Source organism: Zootoca vivipara, chromosome 7, assembly GCF_963506605.1.
Source record: "Zootoca vivipara chromosome 7, rZooViv1.1, whole genome shotgun sequence".
Taxonomy (NCBI): Eukaryota; Metazoa; Chordata; class Lepidosauria; order Squamata; family Lacertidae; genus Zootoca; species Zootoca vivipara.
In genome coordinates, this window is record NC_083282.1 from 53,300,412 (window position 1) to 53,321,813 (window position 21,402).

Below are 21,402 nucleotides of genomic sequence, written 5' to 3' on the forward strand. Positions count from 1 at the left end.
AACTATAGGAAGGTATGGAAAAAATACTAAAGGACATGAAAAAGATGGAGAAATAAAAAGTATTACAGCAAGAATCATGGTTACTAAAATGTTCTGGATCCCTAAGTTGAGCTATCTCTTTCAAGCTATCCCATTAGAGATGAGAAAACAGCAAATGGAACAATGGAATCATGAGATAAAACAATGGATATTCGGAAGTAAAAAAATCAAGGATACAAAGGAGATTTGTGTACAACCACAAAACAGAACTAGGGTGGGGCCTACCAAATATTTATAATTACCGTGTTTTCCCCTTTTTAATACGTAGTCTTGTTTTTTTTAATACCTAGTCATAAAGTAAGCCAGGGCAGCAATTTTAAGCATTTGCGAAAATAAGACATACCCCGAAAATAAGACATGCCTGCCAGGCCTGCCGAGTTGGCCTGCCGCCCGGTACTGGCTGCTGCAGCATGGAGCGCTCAGCACGAGCCTGTCACGGTCCGGTCGGCGGGCGGTTGAAGCCCTGACTGGGGACGTCAGGACCAGGGGCAAGATGGTGATGTAGAAGCAGGAACAGGTGCAGGGCTGAGGGTCCAGCAGCAGGCAGTCGCAGGGTCAAGGAGCAAGGCAGAGGCGAAGGTCTGGGAGTCAAGGAGCAAGGCGTCGGCAAGGCAAAGGTCCAAGGGTCGAGGAGCAAGGCGTCGGCAGGCGAGGGTCCAAGGAGCAAGGCGTCAGCAGGCGAGGGTCCAAGGAGCAAGAAGGCGGCAAGGCAAGGGTCCAAGGGTCGAGGATCAAGGCGTCGGCAAGGCAAGGGTCCAAGGAGCAAGAGGCCAGAGGCAACCAGGCAGGGATAGCGTTGCTGTGGCAAAGAGCTGAAGGGAAATGCTGAGCTTTTATCCCTCCCAGCTCCTGCCACCAGGTGCAGTGAGGTATCAAGTGGCCTCACCTGAGTGACCACTCCTTGCCTCTCCAGCACAAGCTGAGGCCTCACCTGAGTGACCACTTCTTGCTTCTCCAGCACAAGCTGAGGCAGGCCCCAGTCCTGCAAAGCACTACAGGCCCCAGAGCCTGACTCCTGCCCATACTCCTGACAGAGCCAGCGGCCGGGCCTCTGCCTGGCCCGGCTGAGGAGGCCTGCTACCCCACAGCCCAGAACCGTGAGTGAGTTTCCTGGAGCTTCTGGAATTCCTCCTCTAGGGCTTGCCACTCTGCCCCGCACTTTTGCAGGGGCTGTGCCATGGCGCCAGGGCTGAGCGTGCACTCCTCCCGCTGCTGCAGCTGTCCAGGAGAGCGACGTAGCCGAGAAAGATCCCCCCCCGCGGGTCCCGGTCCCACAGGCGTGCCTGACATCACTGGGGCCGGAACCTGCCCCCCGCTGCCTCCGGCTTCAGCCCCTGCGCACCTTCTCCTGGGGAGCCTCGGCGCGGCGCTTCGCAGGCGGCCCCTGCGGGAAGCCTGCAGCTACGGCGGCGAAGGCGCCTCGGGTGGAGACCTGACCTGGCAGCGGCAGCGAGCGGCCCTCCCGGGCCATTTGCACGCGCTGCAGACGGGAGTGCATCAATTCCCGCAGGTTGCGCGCGCTCGCCCTGCCTGCTCCCCCCGCAGCCCAGAACCGGCGGCTGCTGCAGTGCAAAACGCTCGGAGAGCCCAGCAATGCCACGGGAGCAGAGAGCCTGCGAGGAGGGAGGAGGAGCAGTAAGAGGAGGAGGAGGAGGACTCCTCTGTGCTGCTTGGCGGTGGCACATTAGCAGCACGGTCATGGACACCCCGGGGTAGGGGCCCTTCCTGGCAGGGTGGCTGCGGCCCCTCAGCACAAGCCGAGACCCAGTGCCGACGGGGTGTCCCCTCCCCAACCCAGCCTGCTCCATCTGAACGCGGGGAGGGAGGGAAGGCATGGGCGTATGTGTATGTATGTGTGTGTGCGCATGCGCGCACGGTCCAGCCCGACACAAGTTGTAATACTGTATTATACAAGTACTGTAATAAAAACAGTAATAAAAAAATAAGACATCCCCTGAAAATAAGACACAGTGTTTTTTTGAGGGGAAAAAGTTATAAGACAGTGTCTTAAAAAGGGGGAAACACGGTATTATGAGGCTGTTCAATTAAAAATTTTACTAGAAATTGCAGTTGAAAACAAACAAAAGTGGATTAAATTTGAGGACGAGGTAAACAATGGTGCAGGAAGATTTGGAATTTTTACAAATAATATAATCAAAGATTTGAAATCTGCAATAGGCCCCAGGAAATTGGCATTAGGTATATGGAAGAAATGGCAACCTTTATGGTTAAAAAGGATTTCTCTAAGTGCACCCTTAGAAAGCATTTATGAGGCAATAGAGGATCCCAAATGGTGGAAAATTCTAAAGGCTAAGGGATATTATATAGTTAAAGATATGTATAGAGTCCTTAAAGACATTGCAGGAACTAACAGAGAACATAGGTAACCAACATTGGTTAAAAATTGGAGGACTACAAAACAAAATTTCTAAAATCCAAGAGATAGGAAATATGAGTTCAGAAGAGCCAATAGAGGAACTATATAAACAAATGGAAAAAATGAAACAAGAGATGATAGGTAAAATCTATAAGAGAATGATCACAAATAAGAAACAGACAACTCATCTTATTCAAAAGATGTAGAGTAAGGAAGAACAAGTTAGCGAATCAACGGTTGAAAGGATAATGAAAGGAATAGATGAAATTAAAGTAAGCAAATTTAGAGAGCTGGAATTAAAATTCTTTCAAAAATGGTATAGAACTCCGGCCCAACTAGCTAATATGGTACCATGATTGAATCTTAACTGTTGGCATTGTAAACAGGCCAAGGGATGGTTTTCCCATATGTACTGGGAATGCCCAGAGGTAAAGGAATTCTGGAATAAAATCCTAAAGGTCATTAATGAAATGTTTAAAGTGAAGCTTTCAATAGACTTTGATTTCATGACAATGGGTTTACTTGGAAACACAGCTATAGAGAATGGTGACCAGCTTACCTTCAAAGCCATGATATTAGCGGGAAAGGCAATGATAGCGTTAGGTTGGAAAGATAGAGAAAAATGGACAGTAGAGGCATGGAATAGCTACGTGTATGAATTTATCCAGTGAGACATTGCTGCAGTCATGTTGCAGGAAACGAAGTGGGAGGTCGAGTCCACCACGATAAGGAACAGGTGGAACCCCTATCTTCAATGGATAAAAACTACTGGAACAAGAGACATTCGGTGGAAACTAAAGACATTATGCCCGTGGCTGAGGATAACTGTCTGAACCCTTCCAATGGACATGGGTGGGGGGTGGGACGGAAGGGAAAGGAAAGGAAATTTTTTACGGGAAATGTAAAATTTTGGAAGGAGAAATATAATGTATGTAAAAAGCCCGAACTTAATAAAAAAAGAGAGAGAGAGAGACTGTTTGATTCTGAAAATAAAGATAAAGAGATTGTTTGATTCTGAAGATAGAAATAGATTCTGAAGAAGAAAAAGAAAATGTAATGTAATAAACAGGATGGGAAAGCAGGATGTACCAGACATTTGGATATGTCAGAGACAAGTAACTATTCTCAAAGGACATGCTGAGACAAATACCTATTCATGAAGATAATGTGGGGAATCAGCATGACAGAAGCTATCATCTAGTCCAGGTATCCCCAAACTTCGGTCCTCCAGATGTTTTGGACTACAATTCCCATCATCCCTGACCACTGGTCCTGTTAGCTAGGGATCATGGGAGCTGTAGGCCAAAACATCTGGAGGGCCGCAGTTTGGGGATGCCTGATCTAGTCCAACTCCCTGCAATACAAGAAAGGTGTAGCTGTCCCATATGGGGATTGAACCTGAAACTATATACAGTAAAGACTGGAAAGTCCCTGGTACAAGGCGTTGCTATCCTGCTGCTGAGGTGGCCGCTCAAAGACTCTTAAAAGAAACTGAACAATTTTTTTAGTGGGTCCACCCATCTGGTAAGTATGAATGAGAGGAGTGAATGAGTTCTTATTAGTTATTACCTGTTAATCAATAAAGGGTTATTTCTAGGAAGATTTGGGTCATTTTGTTTTTCTTGAAAATGCTCTGATCTAAAAGAAACTCCAACTTGGTAAGAATAAATAGCATTTGTATAGAGTTCTCTGTTACACATGTGTCTATAGTCAGCCAATCATATAGTTACATCAAGGCATCCTGTCGCAATCGCAACCCACTGTGGCAAATCTAAGCCAATCAGGAACTTACATAAAACTTTCACACAGAGTTAATATTAGTTCATTAACTAATAATAAAGTAGTTGTCTTCATTCATTAACCTTTGATTAAATATAACCAGTCTCAATGGCCAATTCCATTGTTCCAAACTGACTTATGATTAAGTGACATTACTGATTCAGTGCATGTTGTACGGTAATTCAAGTTTCTATAGTTATTATGAACACTCTTCTACTGAAGACGGGTTAGCTACAACTCACATACTTATGCTATGCTACAAAAATGGATTCAAATGACACAAGAAAATTTGAGCTTTCTCCTTCATGTGTATGTACATAACCACACACAAAGGGAGAATGAAAAAGGTAGCTAGCGAAACAATACCAGCTCACTTTTCACACTTCCTGAGCAAGGGTTGGGCTCTCCAGTCTCAAGAGGAGCACATGGTTCAATTGCAGAGGAGGAACAAGTTATGCCTGAAAGAGTCCCAGCCCAGAGAAAAACAAGTCACAAATCCCCACTACTCACTCCTGCTCAGGACTACTCCAACACATGGGCACACTTGTACATTGGCAGGCTGCACAAGTAAAATACTAACAGCAGTGAAATTGAAGCCAAAGAATCCACACCCTATGCAAATGCTCACAGAACTGTCAGCAAAAGCCTGGCTGCAGCCTTCTAGCAAACAACTCTACGGCCAGAGCTAAGCATTATTATTCTCATAAAACTCTCATCCCAAAGAGAAGGGGCGAGATGCCACCTTCACCCTAGCTTTACTGACTTGCCTAGAAAAGAAAATGAAAAAGAGAAGGTTTTTCATACCACCACAGGTTCTTCCTTTACTGTGGCTGGAAGACCTTCTGCTGTCTTGGATGGAGCATGCACAGGTGACAAAGGAGCAGTCTGGCTGGGAGGGTCTTCGGAGGTCCGACTGTCTTCCAACTTGACCTGCATAGATTAGAGGATGATGATCACAGAATTATAGAGTTGGAAGGGACCCCAATGGTCATCGAGTCCAACCCCTGCAATGCAGGAATGATGAGGATGATAAGGACTGTTTTCTCAGTGGACAGTTGAACTTAACCCAACCAGTGTTGAGAGATGATACTTGAACAAAAATGGCCTTGTATCCCAATAAAATATTACCGCTAAGGTGTGGGGTTTTATTATTATTATTACAGTGGTACCTCGGTTTATGAACACAATTGGTTCCGGAAGTCTGTTCATAAACCGAAGCGTTCATAAACCGAAGCAAACTTTCCCATTGAAAATAATGGAAAGTGGATTAATCCGTTCCAGGCGATGAAAAACACCCCCTAAAGCAGCAATTTAACAATAATTTTACTTTCTACCAAGAGCTTTCCGAGGCCTATGGAGGCCTCCACGGAGGCATGGAGGGTCTGTGACTGGGACGCAGCCACGGAAGCACTCTGATGCCTTCACAGAGGCAAACTGCACAGAAAGGAGCCTTTCCCCGACGCGAGTGCCCTGCGCTGCGGCCGCCTCTCTGTCAAGGCGGCTGAGTAAAGCGCGGGAAACCGGGGGGGGGGTTCTCTTTGGAAGCTCTTACCTCGCGCTTAGAAAAGGGCTTCCAGCAGCAGTAGCAGCAAGAGCAGTGAGAGGCTTTGCGAGTCGTTTCGCTGCACGGCGGTGGCAGCGCTCGCAGCTCTCCTTCCCCCTCTCTCAGCAGCAGCCGCCACCACCAGACGCCAGGACTGGCCGGGGTGGCTCGTGGTGCGCCTGGCTCTGGTTGGAGCGGCGGCGGCAATGGTGAAGGCCCGGCCTCGCTTCTCTTGACCCCTCCGCGAGGCCGGGCCTTCGCCGTCGTGCTCCTGCGACGTCTCTCCACCTTCGGCGTCGCGCTCCTGTGGAGAGGCGTCGCAGGAGCGCGAAGGTCCGCTTCTCTTGAGCCCTCCGCGAGGCCGGCTCAAGAGAAGCGGGCTTTCGCGACGCGCTCCTGCGACGTCTCTCCACCTTCGCCGTAGCGCTCCTGTGGAGAGGCGTCGCAGGAGCACGAAGGTCCGCTTCTCTTGAGCCCTCCGCGAGGCCGGCTCAAGAGAAGCGGGCCTTCACTGTCACGTTCCTGCGACGCCTCTCCACAGGAGCGCTACGGCGAAGGTGGAGAGACGTCGCAGGAGCGCGACGCGAAAGCCCGCTTCTCTTGAGCCGGCCTCGCGGAGGGCTCAAGAGAAGCGGACCTTCGCGCTCCTGCGACGTCTCTCCACAGGAGCGCTACGGCGAAGGTGGAGAGACGTCGCAGGAGCGCGACGCGAAAGCCCGCTTCTCTTGAGCCGGCCTCGCGGAGGGCTCAAGAGAAGCGGACCTTCGCGCTCCTGCGACGTCTCTCCACAGGAGCGCTACGGCGAAGGTGGAGAGACGTCGCAGGAGCGCGACGCGAAAGCCCGCTTCTCTTGAGCCGGCCTCGCGGAGGGCTCAAGAGAAGCGGACCTTCGCGCTCCTGCGACGTCTCTCCACAGGAGCGCTACGGCGAAGGTGGAGAGACGTTGCAGGAGCGCGACGCGAAAGCCCGCTTCTCTTGAGCCGGCCTCGCGGAGGGCTCAAGAGAAGCGGACCTTCGCGCTCCTGCGACGTCTCTCCACCTTCGCCGTAGCGCTCCTGTGGAGAGGCGTCGCAGGAACGTGACAGTGAAGGCCCGCTTCTCTTGAGCCAGCCTCGCGGAGGGCTCAAGAGAAGCGGACCTTCGCGCTCCTGCGACGTCTCTCCACCTTCGCCGTAGCGCTCCTGTGGAGAGGCGTCGCAGGAATGTGACAGCGAAGGCCCGCTTCCCTTGAGCCGGCCTCGCGGAGGGCTCAAGAGAAGCGGACCTTCGCGCTCCTGCGACGCCTCTCCACAGGAGCGCGACGCCGAAGGTGGAGAGACGTCGCAGGAGCACGACGGCGAAGGCCCGGCCTCGCGGAGGGGTCAAGAGAAGCGAGGCCGGGCCTTCACCATTGCCGCCGCCGCTCCAACCAGAGCCAGGCGCACCACGAGCCACCCCGGCCAGTCCTGGCGTCTGGTGGTGGCGGCGGCTGCTCTGAGGAGGAGGAAGGTCGCCCAGCCGGCACCGCAGAGAGAGGGGGAAGGAGAGCTGCGAGCGCTGCCACCGCCGTGCAGCGAAACGACTCGCAAAGCCTCTCACTGCTCTTGCTGCTACTGCTGCTGGAAGCCCTTTTCTAAGCGCGAGGTAAGAGCTTCCAAAGAGAACCCCCCCCCCCGGTTCCCCGCGCTTTACTCAGCCGCCTTGACAGAGAGGCGGCCGCAGCGCAGGGCCCTCGCGTCGGGGGAAGGCTCCTTTCTGTGCAGTTTGCCTCCGTAAAGGCATCAGAGCGCTTCCGTGGCTGTGTCCCAGTCGCGGACGTGCTGATGCCTCCATGGAGGCCTTCATGGGCCTCGGAAACCTCGGGTTACTTACTTCCGGGTTTCGATGGTTCGTAAACCGAAAGTTCGTAACCCGAGGTGTTCGTAAACCGAGGTACCACTGTATTTAGAATACTTATATCCAGCTTTATACCTGATGTAAGGTTCTCCCAGTCACAAAAGCTGATACCAATTTTGATGGGGTTTTATTGTAATAATATTTTTGAACTACGTACTCTTGGGAGCCTTTCAGGTTGCTACATTTTAGTTCAAGATACATCCCTGGCCTTCCCTTATCTTGAGCTCAGATTGGGCATAACCAGCCTTGTGGATGAGACTGTGGGAACAAGATTACGCAGGCTCAGCAACTCAGCAGTTGCTATGTACATGAAAAGCTCGCTTCAAGGTTATGGTGCCCAGCTATCAATAGATGAAAACATATAGGGCTGGAGAGGTGGGGAAGGAGGGCTAGTTTCATCCATTTAGAGGAGTTTCTGGAAGCAGTGGTCAGCAGTTGAAGTTACACTTTGAGATGAAACATTCACATATGACTGACCAACAAATGCTGTCTGCAAACTGCTGCATCATGACTGCCAATAGACTGTCTGTCTACGCTACTTCATTGCTAAAGAGGAAGAAGGACTGAAATTTAAGTATGCCGTTGCAGCTATTTCTATTATGATTGTAAATAGTGCTACCATGATACATTTATGACCAGTCAAGCAATAAATCACTCGAGTAAGTTGTACAGGGCCTGTGAGTGTTTCTTCTCAAAGTGTAGCTTCAATTGCTGACCACTGCTTCCAGAAACTCTGCTAAATGGATGAAAGCAGCCCTGTTTAGGGAAGCTTTTAATGTTTAATAGACTATTGTATTTTAATACAGTATTTTGTTGGAAGCTGCCCAGAGTGGCTGGGGAAACCCAGCCAGATGGGCAGGGTATAAATAATAAAAAATTATTATTATTATTTATTACACGGTGCCTACACACAAGTATTCTCATGCAGCGAAAGTGTGATGTACTGTGACCTTTAATAGAAACATGAAGGTCACAAGGGATGCCATCTTCCACTCATATCCCATATCCCAGCTACATCTGCTCTTAAGTAATGTGTAGGGAGCTGTTTACCTCAATTTCTTTTTTTCCCTTTGATGGCACTTCCTGTTTGCTCTGTGGACATGTTGAGGAAACAGAGGGCAAATGAAAACTGAAATCCTTTGGCGACATGATGGTTTTGCTGGACTTCAGATCCACCTAAAGAAATGCCAAGAAGGAAGGGGAAAATGTGGAACTAAGAGACACTTACATTACTGCTGCCAGTGCTGTGTTTGCTTTAGCATCCGACATGGCTCTGGGAAGACTCACTGAAAACCTGTTTTCGATCCCAAGGAATCTTGGGAATTATAGAGCTATGAGAAGGATTGTAAGGTTATTTCATTCTAAAAGTGTCTGCCACTGGGGAGCCACTGCCAGTCAGAATAAGAAACAATGTTAGGACAGATCAGGGCCTGGAGAACTGGAGCCAGCTGGTGGGTCAGATGCTGTGCTTCCCCCACCCTCGGTGGGCCATTTTGAAAGGCAGGTAGGCTGGCTCATCCATCAATTGCTCAATAACACTACGACATCAAGTGAACCATTTTCCCTTTGTAGCAAAGGGGGGGGGAACTTGGCCCAGTTAAGTGAGGATTGAAGTTACAACCAATAAGCACTGACTTCAAGCAACACTTTCTGCTGGGGTCTGTTGTGCTAGAGAACCCCCACAGCAGAGGCAGGGAGGGGTGGAAGAGAAAGACAGGAGGTAGATCTAGGTGGAATCATGGGAGGAAGGGAAGGAGGAAGAAAAGGAACTCCCATTGATTATGGGAAGGGGGGTGAGAGAGAAATGAGCTCCCACAGAGTGCTGCAACAACACTACTTAAGATGTTTCCTTTCAATCAAGCAGTATGCAGATGTTGTTAAATAAACAGCTAAGCCACATTTTGACAAACATCATAACATATTTCCAGGATTTGTATCCACATTTCTATTCAGTTAATGCATAAACCTTTATTCTCTCAGCATCCAGGTAAAGCCATGTTACTCTTCAAAATGTTATAAGTTCTTACTGCTCTAAGAAACCACAGGAAAAACGTCCCTTCACAGATCGAGAACTCACCACCTTCTTCAGGAACTACCTGTTGCGAGGTGGCCCAAACTTCTACAATTACCTTGGGTGTGTCAGTTTTTTTCACCAAACTTGCTGAATTCTCCTGCCCTTGTTTAGACTCTGGTGTTGCTGATGGTCCTCCCGTTTTTTCAAAATTATTTCCCTTTTTATTTGGCTGTAGCACAGGAATAGAAAGATGAGTCTAGTACAGCGAATTCTTAGCTTGTTTTGACAGAGCTTCAGCACCTTTACCAACAAAAATGTAGCAGGTGAATCTTCCCCCCGCCCCCTGCCTTTGGTGTTGTCATGAAGTGATGGGAAAAGCTTCTCTAGCTATTTCCCCCCATATTAGACAGCTGTTCAAGGCACAAGAGCCCTGTTGAAAAATAATGTTAACAAACCCTGAACAGTGGGATGTCAAGAAGAGGCAAAATGGCAAATTTTGCTTGTGTATCTCAGAGGCAGTCTGAATTAGTTAGCTACTTCTTCAACCATACAGACCAGGCACATAGTCATGAGAAATCTTCTTCCCAAACTTTGCCCCACATCACACCATCCCTTGATCTCTGCCACACGTGTAAGAGACACCCTCCCTGTAGGAACTAGCACAACAAAGGTTCATCGCTTACCGTCTTATTGATTAAGCCCGAGGAATGGGATGGCTTTTTAGAACGACCTTTTCCTGCAGATAGAGAAACATACTCAGCATGCAATGCCTCTGCCACAACCTGAGAGTTTTGATGTGTGGGGCAACTTTGCTTTGTTAAGTCTTTTCAGGGAAAATGGATGAGTACTGGAGTTTCGGTTACAGATAGATGACATGCTATTCCAAAGATCAGGTAAAAGAGAGGAGAGACTCTCTCAGTGGATAGAGCAAATGCTTTGCGCTCACGAGGGTGCCACTTTCAAATCCTGGCATCTTCAAGTAGAGCTAGAAAAAGTTTCTACTGGAAGCTTTGGAGAGACATTGCCGGCCATAGTGTGACTGGATAGAAAGCAGTTTCCTACAACATATTCCTGAAAACTCCTGCTGTTATTTATTGTATTTATATACACAGCAGGAAATCTATGACAAGCTTTTAATTTGAGCCAGTCTTCACTCAGGGCTCACCAACCTTAGCTTTACTCTACAATTCTAAGGACAGCTCCAGGCTTTCCAGGTTTGTGTCCAAACATTATTATTTTTGCCACACTGCTTTCCCCATGAAAACCTACGCTTTACCGCTGAATTGAAGCAAATGACAATTTGCTCAATTCAGTGGTAAATATCAGGTTCTCCTGAGGAAAGTGTGAGGCAAGAGAGAAAAAAAGCCCTCAGACAAGGACTGGGAAAGAGATCTAGAGCTTGTCCACACTTTCTAGGCACAGGAAAAAAGCTAAGTGTGGACAAGCTCTAGATCTCCACTCTAGGATATTTGAAGCAATATTAACGGGGACTACTTTTGAGTACATGCTAAATGCCCATGTCTTTTCCCAAAGCTAAATGCCCATGTCTTTTCCCATGTCTTTTCCCTGCCACACATCTGGAACAGGCACTCCTAGCAGACTTGAGCCCCAGAACTTCTCCTTTTTTATTTAGCTGCTTCGGGCTTCAACTGCAGATCCTAGAGCCAAACAAGTCAGCCTAGCTGCGCCATTCTCTCAACCAGGGAGGCTGATTCTAGTGAAAAGCAAGCTTTTGATATTGGGAGAAGTGAACACTTCCCATCAGCTAGTTCAACTAAAACACAGAAACCCAACCCAAAATAGATAACATGAACATTTTGCCACATTGTTGTTGTTTTTTAATGTTTGTACCACTTTAAAAAATTCTAAAAATAACTTAAAAGTGGCATTCAGTAACATTTCCTAAAAGCTAAATAAAGACAAGATAAAAACAAAACCATCTCTCACAAATAAAACTGTGCTCCTTCCACCACAAACACAGCATGGCTGAGTGAGATTTTACAGGGGCACAGTCCACCACATAACTGTGAAATGGATCAGAGAAGGAGATGGTCCAATACTCAATCCCACATATGTATTTTCAGCCTTGCCTGTTTTTGGTTGTTGTTCCCAAGTATTTAGCACTACTCCTTTTTTCTTATGTACCATTCTCCTCCCCACAAAACCAAACCTTTTGAAGATTTGCTTTTAGCTCCTCTATGATGGCCTTGGCTGGAATGTGCCCCATTGGAAGATCCTTGAGAGTGATTCCAACCACTCCCTTGGTAAGGAACGTTGTAGTTGTGAGGTTTGCCACAATGTACCCTGAAGAAATACAAACACAGTATTCTGCATAAGTTGCCTTTACAATCATAAGTTGGTCAAGTAACCTTAGTAGATTCAGCTCAGCGTAACCCAGGGAGGGGAATCTGTAGCCACCCAATGTAGGGGGGGAATTGCCAATTGTGTTATTGAGCTGGATCTGATCCTATGGTTTGCATTGCCTGCATTGTGTAATTGTGAGTGTATGGCTTAGCCCCCCCCCCCTATCCCTGGGATGACTTGCTTAAAATGCTTTTTTCCCCTTTGCCTCTCTCTGTGTGCCAAAGGGTAATGTAAACAAAATAGGATGCCCAGCTAAGCTATCAAGGCTGGATGACTGTCTTGTCTGATGCTAGCAGTCTGACGCAAAGAGCAGCAAGATAGTCAAGGCTGCCTAAGTCAGCATGTGGTTATGCATGAGAACAACCGGACACAGGAAGATCCATATATGCGTGCGCACATTTACAGAGCCCAAGAAGTGTATAAGAAGCTTTGCAATTTGTGTTTCTTTACTCTTGTCGTGAGCTGATCACCTTGAGTCTCTTATTAATAAGAATTAAATTCTTTCTCTGAATTCAACCCCGGTGTCTTATTGACTATCTCTGTCCTGCCTGGGCGCAACTTGAAGGACCCTTAGTAGCTGATAAGGCTGCACCATCTGTGGTTCAACTTCAGCTCCCATCACTCCCAGGCAGCATGACCAATGGATGTGTGATAGTTTTTACTTGCTAGATGGACCAACAGCCTACTGAGCTTACTGTGCTGCTTTTTTTAGAAATGTTAATCTTTAACATCTTATTAGTTTTTACATTGCTTCATAACTTAATTTTAATTCATAAGCTACTATGAAAATACATTTTGTTAAAATGTGGGATGAACATATTCATGTTCTGCTTCTTAGAAAGTTTAAAGTTTAGCATCTTTTTAATAGTTTTTAGTTTATTAACTTAATTCTGTCATTAATTTACATTATACTTTGAGAAAGTGGGGACAAATGTATGTATATGCTTTAGCACAAAGCATACCTTGCCCATCAGTGAGGGATCTGGCATAAAAAAAATTCCAAAAAAGCACAGCTTTCATACTTTAAATAGTGATTAAACGCAAAAAGTGGCACACAAATTAGACATCACCAGCAAAAGCTCTGAATACTCCAGCAGCATCCAATAGAAAGGCAGATTGCACACTGTTACCAGCAAAAGCTCTGAAGGGTGGTGCCAAATAATGACATCATCAACCAAGCAACTGAAACCACCAAGGCAGCCATTACCAGACCCCTAGGCCCCTGCCAGGCTGCTAGGCCCCCACTAGGCCCGGGGGAGGAGAGGATGAGCGCCCAGATCGCAGGCCGCAGCACAGCCTTTGTTTTATGTAGGTCCCTGCCAGGCCGCCAGGCCCCCACTAGGCCCCGGTGGCGGGATAACCCAGAGCAACACACTTGGGGGCACGGCAAGGGGTTTTTACTTTAAAATTTAGCAGGCGTTGTGTCACATGTGAGGCTCCAGCGGCCATTTTAAGTAAGGGCAGTCGTGCCCTTTTTAACCTACCTAGGCTTTATACTATGACTGATTGCAAGCCTCTGTGTCTTTAAAAAAAAACACCATGCACTTTCTCTCCCCAGTTTAAGTCCTTGGATATTTGCAGTGGCCAATCCCCCCCCCCCTTTGATTTACAATCTTCCACCTTCCCCATGCCACTTCCTGGGGTTTTTATGGAACCGAACAGCTCGGGCACTTCGGAACTCGCCTTCTGTTGCTACGGGGCTGTGGGTCTTCGCTATAGGATCCCCCCCCCCTGATCTAAATATATAAAAATGTTCATGATGCGTGCGCAGGGGCCAATGTATGGAGATACAGGGGGGAGGGGACAACACTCCGGGGGAAACAGAGGGAAGGGTATCCTACCGAAACACAGGGATGGGCCGGGGGTTGGAGGGAGGAGGGGCGGAATATGTCATGGACAGGGTGGGGGGAATCACAGGGATGACCCACAGCAACGCATGGCCAGGCCAACTAGTAATATGAATAAAAATAAAATGCAGAAGTCACTTACCACGCAGATGGCGTATTTGGGCAATGGTTGTTGTTCTGTTGCCAATTCCACCAGCCGCTCCAATAGTTTGCATTTTGAAAATTCTGGGCAGGGGAAAACATTTCATACTGTTACTAACCCACAACTAGACTAACTGGTCAAAACAGGAAAAGGGAAAGAACAGTTTTGCAAATGCAAGAACTGCAACTTACTAACAGTGGATAGCTCACCTCCAAATCTCAGATACCAGAAGCAATGCAGCAACCCCAATTTCCCTCCTTGGTAACTTTTATAACTTACTCCATGATTCTTGTTTAGATTATTAATTGGTCAATGCTGCCAGCTCTGCTTCTTTCCTTTCTCCTCTAAACACGTCCCCATGCAATGTCAGATGTTATTCTGATCCATTTCTACCCAAAGGATATTGGAAGTCCAGCACAGCCTGGAGGGCCACAGGCCCCCTTTCCCCATCATAAAGAATGGTGTTCAAGGTAGGGTATTGTGAGTGCTGACTCCTAAGATTCTGCTAGCTGATGCTTACTGGAAACATTGGAACAGGGAGTTAGAATATGCTGTACAGTCTGAACAATGGAATTTGCTTTAGAATCCATCTTTTTCTTTAGATTTAAAACTCACGACTGATTCAGCAAAAATTGATACGTACTTTGGGTATACTGAACTCCACAACATCTTTATAGGAAGGCACTGTTAATTAAAACTTTAAAACTACAATTTGACTGGTATTATATACATTTATTGTGTTTCCAATTACCGTAATTTTGTGAAAGAACTCATTTTTAGAATTGGGGAGTATTATTGAGCAAAGTTTTTGTTAAAGCTCTTTTTCTGCAGAAAATGATCAAGCTCCCTGCATGTTATCTTCATTCCCTAGGGACAAAAGCCATTCTAGATTGCTCCAGCTTTCAATAACAGATATTCTGTTTCTTTTACAGCATGAATATATGCTAAAAACTACTTGAGTCAACCAAAGATCAAGACAGTGTTGGGGAGGGTAAAAAAGACTTAAGCAGAAACAGCAACAACAACTTACGGCTGCATAAAACCCACGTCCATACTGTTGCCTACCCCAGAACACGGGGAAACCCCTCTCCATATTTCAAGCCCTGTGGAAGGAGGTAAAAAAAAAGACATTTCAGGATACTTTCAGCTTTTCAGCCACTACTGTGCAAATTAACCAGGCAATTCAGAGTATAGGCCAAGCCTCTTCCTTCCTCAGTTAAACAGTTGCCTGTCATCGTAGGTCACATTCAGCCAGTTGACCTAGGCTGACCCTAGGGAATCAGACTGAGATAAAAGCATCAATTCCAGATTCTAGGGCAAGGCTGGGAAACATTTGGCTTTCCAGCTGTTGCTAAACTATAACTTCAATCAGTCCCAACATACACAGGTAATGACCAGAACTATGGGACTCGTAGTTCAACAACATCTGAAGGAGTAAAGTGTCCACACACCTGATCTAGGGCATGCCCAGAAAGTGTACGGAGTATCTGCTTTAAAACAGAAAGTTACTCTGCTTATGCACAAAGGTACTCAAGTGACGCTGGCAGAGTTGTTTTTAAAACAAAGCATGGTATTTCTAGTTGTCCATAGTGTGAGAGTGAGTGATGAAACAGGATGTGCCTCGAACTCAGTGGAAAGTTCCAGGGTGCCGTGTCAGCTAAGTTAGAGTAGAGATAAGGAAGTATAGCCCATGCTTCCTAATAAGGTTAACTTTAGAATAGAGAGTGTAGATTGGTTAATGTATTAGAAATGTGTCTTTCTCTGATAGATAGATTGTAAGCCAAGCCTCTAAGGAGGGGCGGCAGCAATAGGGTTATAAGCTTCAGCTTGTGTGTGGATCGGGGCTCTTCGCACCACTCCGGTCGAGGAGCCCGCCTTTGCAAACGCGTTATAATAAAGGAAGTTTCAGAGCTTACTTCGGTGTCTCCTTGTCTGGTTAATAGCCACGCTCCGTGACTTCTCACAATAGCTTCTCACTTTGTTGCTATCTAGATCAGAAGTGGGCAAACTTTAGGTGTGAGAAAGGTTGCATCCACACCAAACATTAACAATCATGGCTTCCTCCAAAGAATCCTGGGAACTGTAGTTTGCTGCTAGGGGAATTGTAGCTCTACTAGGAGTAAACGACAATTGCCAGGATTCTTTGAGGGAAGCCATGATTCTGAAAGTGGTATAAATGTGCTTTAACTATATACTGTACGGAGGAAATCAATCTTGTGCTATGATGAATGTTTGTTCCATCTGCATAGGCATTTCAGCTTGCGAGGTGAGGGGGCCCCAAGGGTAGGAGCAACTCCTCTATGAGGAAAGATTTCAATATTTTTAGTTTATTAAAAATGTGAATAGCGAGGACATGACAGAAGTTTATAGGATTCTGCATGGTGTGGAGAAAGTGGATAGAGAGGGGTTTTTTCTCCCTTATGCATTATACTAGAATGCAGGGTCATCCAAGGAAGCTGAATGTTGAAATATTTAGGACAGACAAAATAAAGTATTTCTTTACACTGTAGCCAAATAGCTACATAGAGCCCCTTTGCCCAATTTAGAATGCACCTTTCTGTACTGTATGCTTCTCTATTTCTGTATTCTTCTTATTCTTTTCAGTTTACTAAAGCTGTGATATTATTTGCAAGGGAGGGAGAGCACACAGAACATTTAGGGCCATGAACTGTAGAGTTGGAAGCAGGGTGGATTTGATTGAAATCATGATTGAAATCACTAGCCAGTAAAGACTTGATTTAAATCAATTTTTTACAGAAAGACTAATTCTTGCTGGTATAATCTTAATATTTACAACCAGATGAAGGTTTCATTTTTGGAATAATAAATTTTCAGTGTTGTTTTTACATTTACGTATATCAATAATTACTGATTTGGTTATACCATTAGAAATACATAGACCGATAATTAAGAAATTATTGTAAGGTTTAATAAGGTAACTGCTTATATTTGGAAAACTTTTCTGCTGTACTTTATTGGAAGGAGAAAAATAACCATTTCCTTAATAACAATTTAAACAATTTATTCAACTAAAGCAATAACATTATAGCATATGTATCCATGTTTGTAAACTGATGTGGTTACACAATTTTTTTAAATAAAAAAACCCTTAGACTGAGTTTAGCACACATAAAAAACTTAAACAAATCCTCATTTCCTGATGAATAGCCTTTGGACTATAATGTAACTTAAATAGAAAACTCTCTTTAGAAAGATTTTTCCTTCAAAAGCATTTTATTTTAAAAAATCCAATTTAAATTTTAAAAATCTGATTTTTTAAAAAGAACCATTGATTTTTATCCACCCTGGTTGGAAGAGACCCTGAGGATCATATAGTCCAACACCCCATTGAGGAAGACACCTTGAGTTTTAGGTAGAAAACAACTCCAAACATGGGGTGTCCAATTGGAAGGCTAGGTAAAGAACCATAAGCTGTTTACATGTTGCTGTAAGCAATAATATTGCAGAGATGATACAGGCACGAGGGCTTCATGTGTTCAGAATGCCATATAGATGCCTTGAATTCTTGTATTGCGGCCCCAGCTTTTGGAATTATCCACTGGGGCAGCTTTCTTTCTTGCAGCAGTAAGCAATAAAGCTGCTCTTTCCACCACACCTTTTGTCTTGAATTGGGAAGAAGGACGAGGCATATTTTCAGACCTTCCTTTCGAAGGGTAGCAACGCAGCACATAGTTAAATTATGGTATTTGCTTCTACGTGAGGCCACCAACTTGGTTGGTTTTAAAGATCAGACAAATTCATGGTGCATAAGGCTACCAACCGCAATGGCTGCATAAGAACTCTGAGCAATCCTCCGCAATAAAAAGCTCAACAACTCTGTGCCATCTTCCCCCATTTTTAAAAATTAGAGTCCCCCAAAATAGGGGGCATCTTATACAAGGGGGCATCTTATAATACAGAGAAAAGTGGTACTCTGGTTGGCCTGTTATTTTCTCCCACCCATAGGGAACCCACTTAAAGACTCTATATGGGCTCCAGAAAACCCCTTAAGGGAAAGGGAGCAGTTTTTCTTATAACACCACACACAAAATCAGGGGGCCTGAGGCATGGGCGTAGCCAGGGGTGCAGCTGCGCCCCCTAAATCAAGTAAATAAAAATACTTAAACTGACCAATTACGTCAAAGATAACTCGGTTCTGCCCACCCCCACCCCCAAAATAACTCCTGGCTACGGCCCAAAACAGCTACAACTCCCTTGAAACCACGAAAGTTAAAATTCTGTAGTAGTAGAACTTACAACGATTAGCACCATACCTCTGAAACGACCAGCCCTAGACTAAAAACTTGTGCAGCTACGTGGGCATAGCCCCAGAGCAAGGAAAACAACAGAAATACTTAACTGGCCAATGAGGTCGGTTCTGCCCCCCAACAAAAGTCCTGGCTGCGCCCATGTGCAGCTACCTTACAAAATACGGTGATCGTAATATTTAAGAAACTAGTTTTGCCATTCTGCGCGGGTAGTGTTTAAAAAGGGAAACCCTTCTTCTTCCCAACAAGAAGGCCTCTTCCTTAAGAAAAGCATCTTCCTCAACGCAGCACAAACCCAACTGGTCGCTCTCCGCCCCGCCCTTCATACACTCGCAGTTTCAAAGAACAGGGCTGCAATTCCATAGGATCGGCTTTTGTTTTGAGTGACCAAAAAAAAGTAAAAAAATTTTACATTAATGAACTTCATTTCCCAGAGGTCTATCAGCAGCATATTATAGCCTCTACCAGCAGGATCTTGCAAAAGTCTTTACCTTTTAGCTCCAGTCGCTGTTTCTCTTTTGCTAGAAAACCCCTCCACAGAAACGTGGTGGGAGGAGAGCTGGCTGAAGCCTTTCGGTGTTGCGAAAAGACGAGTGCAGCCCAGAGAAAGAGAGAGAGGAGAAAGCTTACTCGATTTCTTTCTTATTGCTTCCCTAACTTCTTCTTAGCGCCTCGGCTGCCGAAAAGGGGAAGAGGCGCCCAAATGCGCTCCAAATAAACGCCGCTTCTTCTCCTGCCTGTGTAGGATTGTCGCCCACAGCAACCTTGGCGCGGGCTCTGCTTTCCCCTGCAGGAGAAGTGAGCCGGCGAAAACACGCGCTCCGAAACCGAAAGTATCCCTCTCAGCTGCGAAAGGCTGTCGGGAAAGCGATTATGTCTCCCTGAGGCTGCCAAACGGACATAAATCTATATGGGTGTGTTTTCTTTAGAGACTGCTGCAGGCGTCTTCTGAATGAGGGGGGGGGGGGAGAGGATTGCACGAGGCAATTGATAAGGCTTAGCTGCTGAAATAGCGCGTTGCGCGGCTACTTTCTTCTCCATCCCATTAACTAGTTGAGGCTGTGTTGTTATCTCCGCATTTCAGCTACTTAGGGAGGAAGAGGGAAGGCTGAGGGAGATGACGGCTTGCAGGCTATTCGCCGAGTTCCCGCCCTGACTTGGGTTGTGAATCTAAACTTGCAACTGCACCCCTCCATTTCCTCACCCAGTGCCGGATTTACGTATAAGCTAAACAAGCTATAGTTTGAGGCCCCATTCTGTTGGGGGCCCCAAAAAATTTTAAACAATAAAAAACCTGGATGCATATTTTCAAAATTTAAGATAAAAACAAAGTAAAACAGTGTTTTGTGTTGCGTATGGACCTATTACAGGCTTCCTCAACCTCAGCCCTCCAGATGTTTTGAGACTACAATTCCCATCATCCCTGACCACTGGTCCTGCTAGCTAGGGATCATGGGAGTTGTAGGCCACAAACATCTGGAGGGCCGAGGTTCAGGAAGCCTGACCTATTAGGTCCATAAATTACCATAAAGCATATATTCAACACAAAAAAGCAACAATATAAAGGGCCCCATTACCATCAGTAGCTTAGGGCCTCATCAAACCTAAATTCGGCCCTGTCCTCACCCCTGTTGGAGGGAGCACTGAATAAGACGCTTGCCTTGCTGAAACATCCTTGTTCGGCCTCTAAAGATTGGTAGCAGGAAAAGCTCAGGTATCAGGTGGAGGTCCTGATGATACTAATTGCTGGCATAGGTAAAGGTAAAGGTACCCCTGACCATTAGGTCTAGTTGTGACCGACTCTGGGGTTGCAGTACTCATCTCACTTTACTGGCCAAGGGAGCCAGCGTACAGCTTTCGGGTCATGTGGCCAGCATGACAAAGCCGCTTCTGGCGAACCAGAGCAGCGCACGGAAACGCCGTTTACCTTCCCACTGGAGCGGTATCTATTTATCTACTTGCACTTTGACATGCTTTCGAATTGCTAGGTTGGCAGAAGCAGGGACCGAACAACGGGAGCTCACCCTGTCGCGGGGATTCGAACCGCCAACCTTTTGATCGGGAAGCCCTAGGCCCACAGCACCACCTGCATACTTTTCCTGGCATACTTTTTACTAAAAGTTGCATATGCACCAAAGATGGTGGTGTATGCCCTTAGCCTTACATCCTCTCCACATTCTGACCAAGGAAGTAAATGTTATCTGAGATAACTTTATCAATCAAATATTTTTAGTGAAGTTGCTTTGATGCTAGCTGATACAGACTTTATGGGCTTGCTGGACCAATGTCTATTCCAAGCAGCTTCTTCAATTTAAATCCCAAGTTGTCTTACCACACTATCTTCAGACCCATTTGAAGTTCCAGGAAGACCTTATACTACATGAAGAGACAATGCCTTCCCCTCACCCAACACGTACCAGGTATGGCAGGCTATTAAAATATTATTATTATTATTATTATTAGAGTATTATTAATGAGTGGCAACTGAATAACAAGCAGGCTTTCTAACCATATTAGAAAATCAAAACAATCAATAACTGGTAATCAACAACCTGATTAGCTGACACTGTGGTCATTAAAGAAAATTAATACAGAGAGAATTGAGAACCTTTTTTCAGTTGGTTTTTATTATTTATTGAGTTTTAAACGTTTGTTTTTTGTTATGTGCCACCTTGAAAACTGTTATAGTCTATAAATGTTGTAAGTAAATAATATAAAATAAATTGACATAGCTGGGGGTAGGGAGGAAAGCTTAACAAAAACCTAAGTGCTACAGTGATCTAGAATGGGTTTTCTCTCTCCTTTGAGGGAAGGTCTTACAGGCCTTATTGGGGATAAACCCTCTTGGGGACATCACCATGAACTCTGGGCAGAACCTTCTCCCAGGCCACTTCCATGGCTTTAGAATGGGAAGCTAACCTTCCTCATAACGCTGCAATGCTTAGCCAAGATTTGTTTGTTAAAAGCCTTATCACCAAACTCTCAAAGTAGTTTACAATAAAAAGCTAAAAAAAATAGATGCAAAACAACACAAAATAGTATGAAACAAAATAAAAAAAATTCCTTCCAGTAGCACCTTAGAAACCAACTAAGTTTGTCATTGGTATGAGCTTTTGGTCACTCTTACTGTTAAAAATCATACCATCATAGAATT

General features: G+C 45.8%; 1 protein-coding gene across 7 annotated transcripts in view; it reads right to left on the bottom strand.

Moving 5' to 3' along the window:
* LOC118075194 (uncharacterized) overlaps window positions 1–19,160 on the bottom strand; it is a 45,450-nt gene extending 26,290 nt beyond the window's left edge. For 4 of the 7 annotated variants that reach the window (XM_060277048.1, XM_060277050.1, XM_060277053.1 and 1 more), the window contains exons 1-8: window positions 18,740–19,159; window positions 15,011–15,083; window positions 13,981–14,063; window positions 11,798–11,931; window positions 10,311–10,363; window positions 9,743–9,856; window positions 8,664–8,789; window positions 5,000–5,125 (exon numbers count right to left, since the gene is read on the bottom strand). In XM_060277048.1, the coding sequence (XP_060133031.1) occupies window positions 5,000–5,125; window positions 8,664–8,789; window positions 9,743–9,856; window positions 10,311–10,363; window positions 11,798–11,931; window positions 13,981–14,063; window positions 15,011–15,073 (699 nt within the window). In that variant the 5' untranslated portion in view covers window positions 15,074–15,083; window positions 18,740–19,159. Of the gene's footprint in view, window positions 1–4,999; window positions 5,126–8,663; window positions 8,790–9,742; window positions 9,857–10,310; window positions 10,364–11,797; window positions 11,932–13,980; window positions 14,064–15,010; window positions 15,084–18,739 lie in introns of all 7 variants that reach the window. The other 3 variants (XM_060277052.1, XM_060277051.1, XM_060277049.1) reach the window with 1 other exon arrangement.
* Window positions 19,161–21,402: the final 2,242 nt, after the last annotated feature.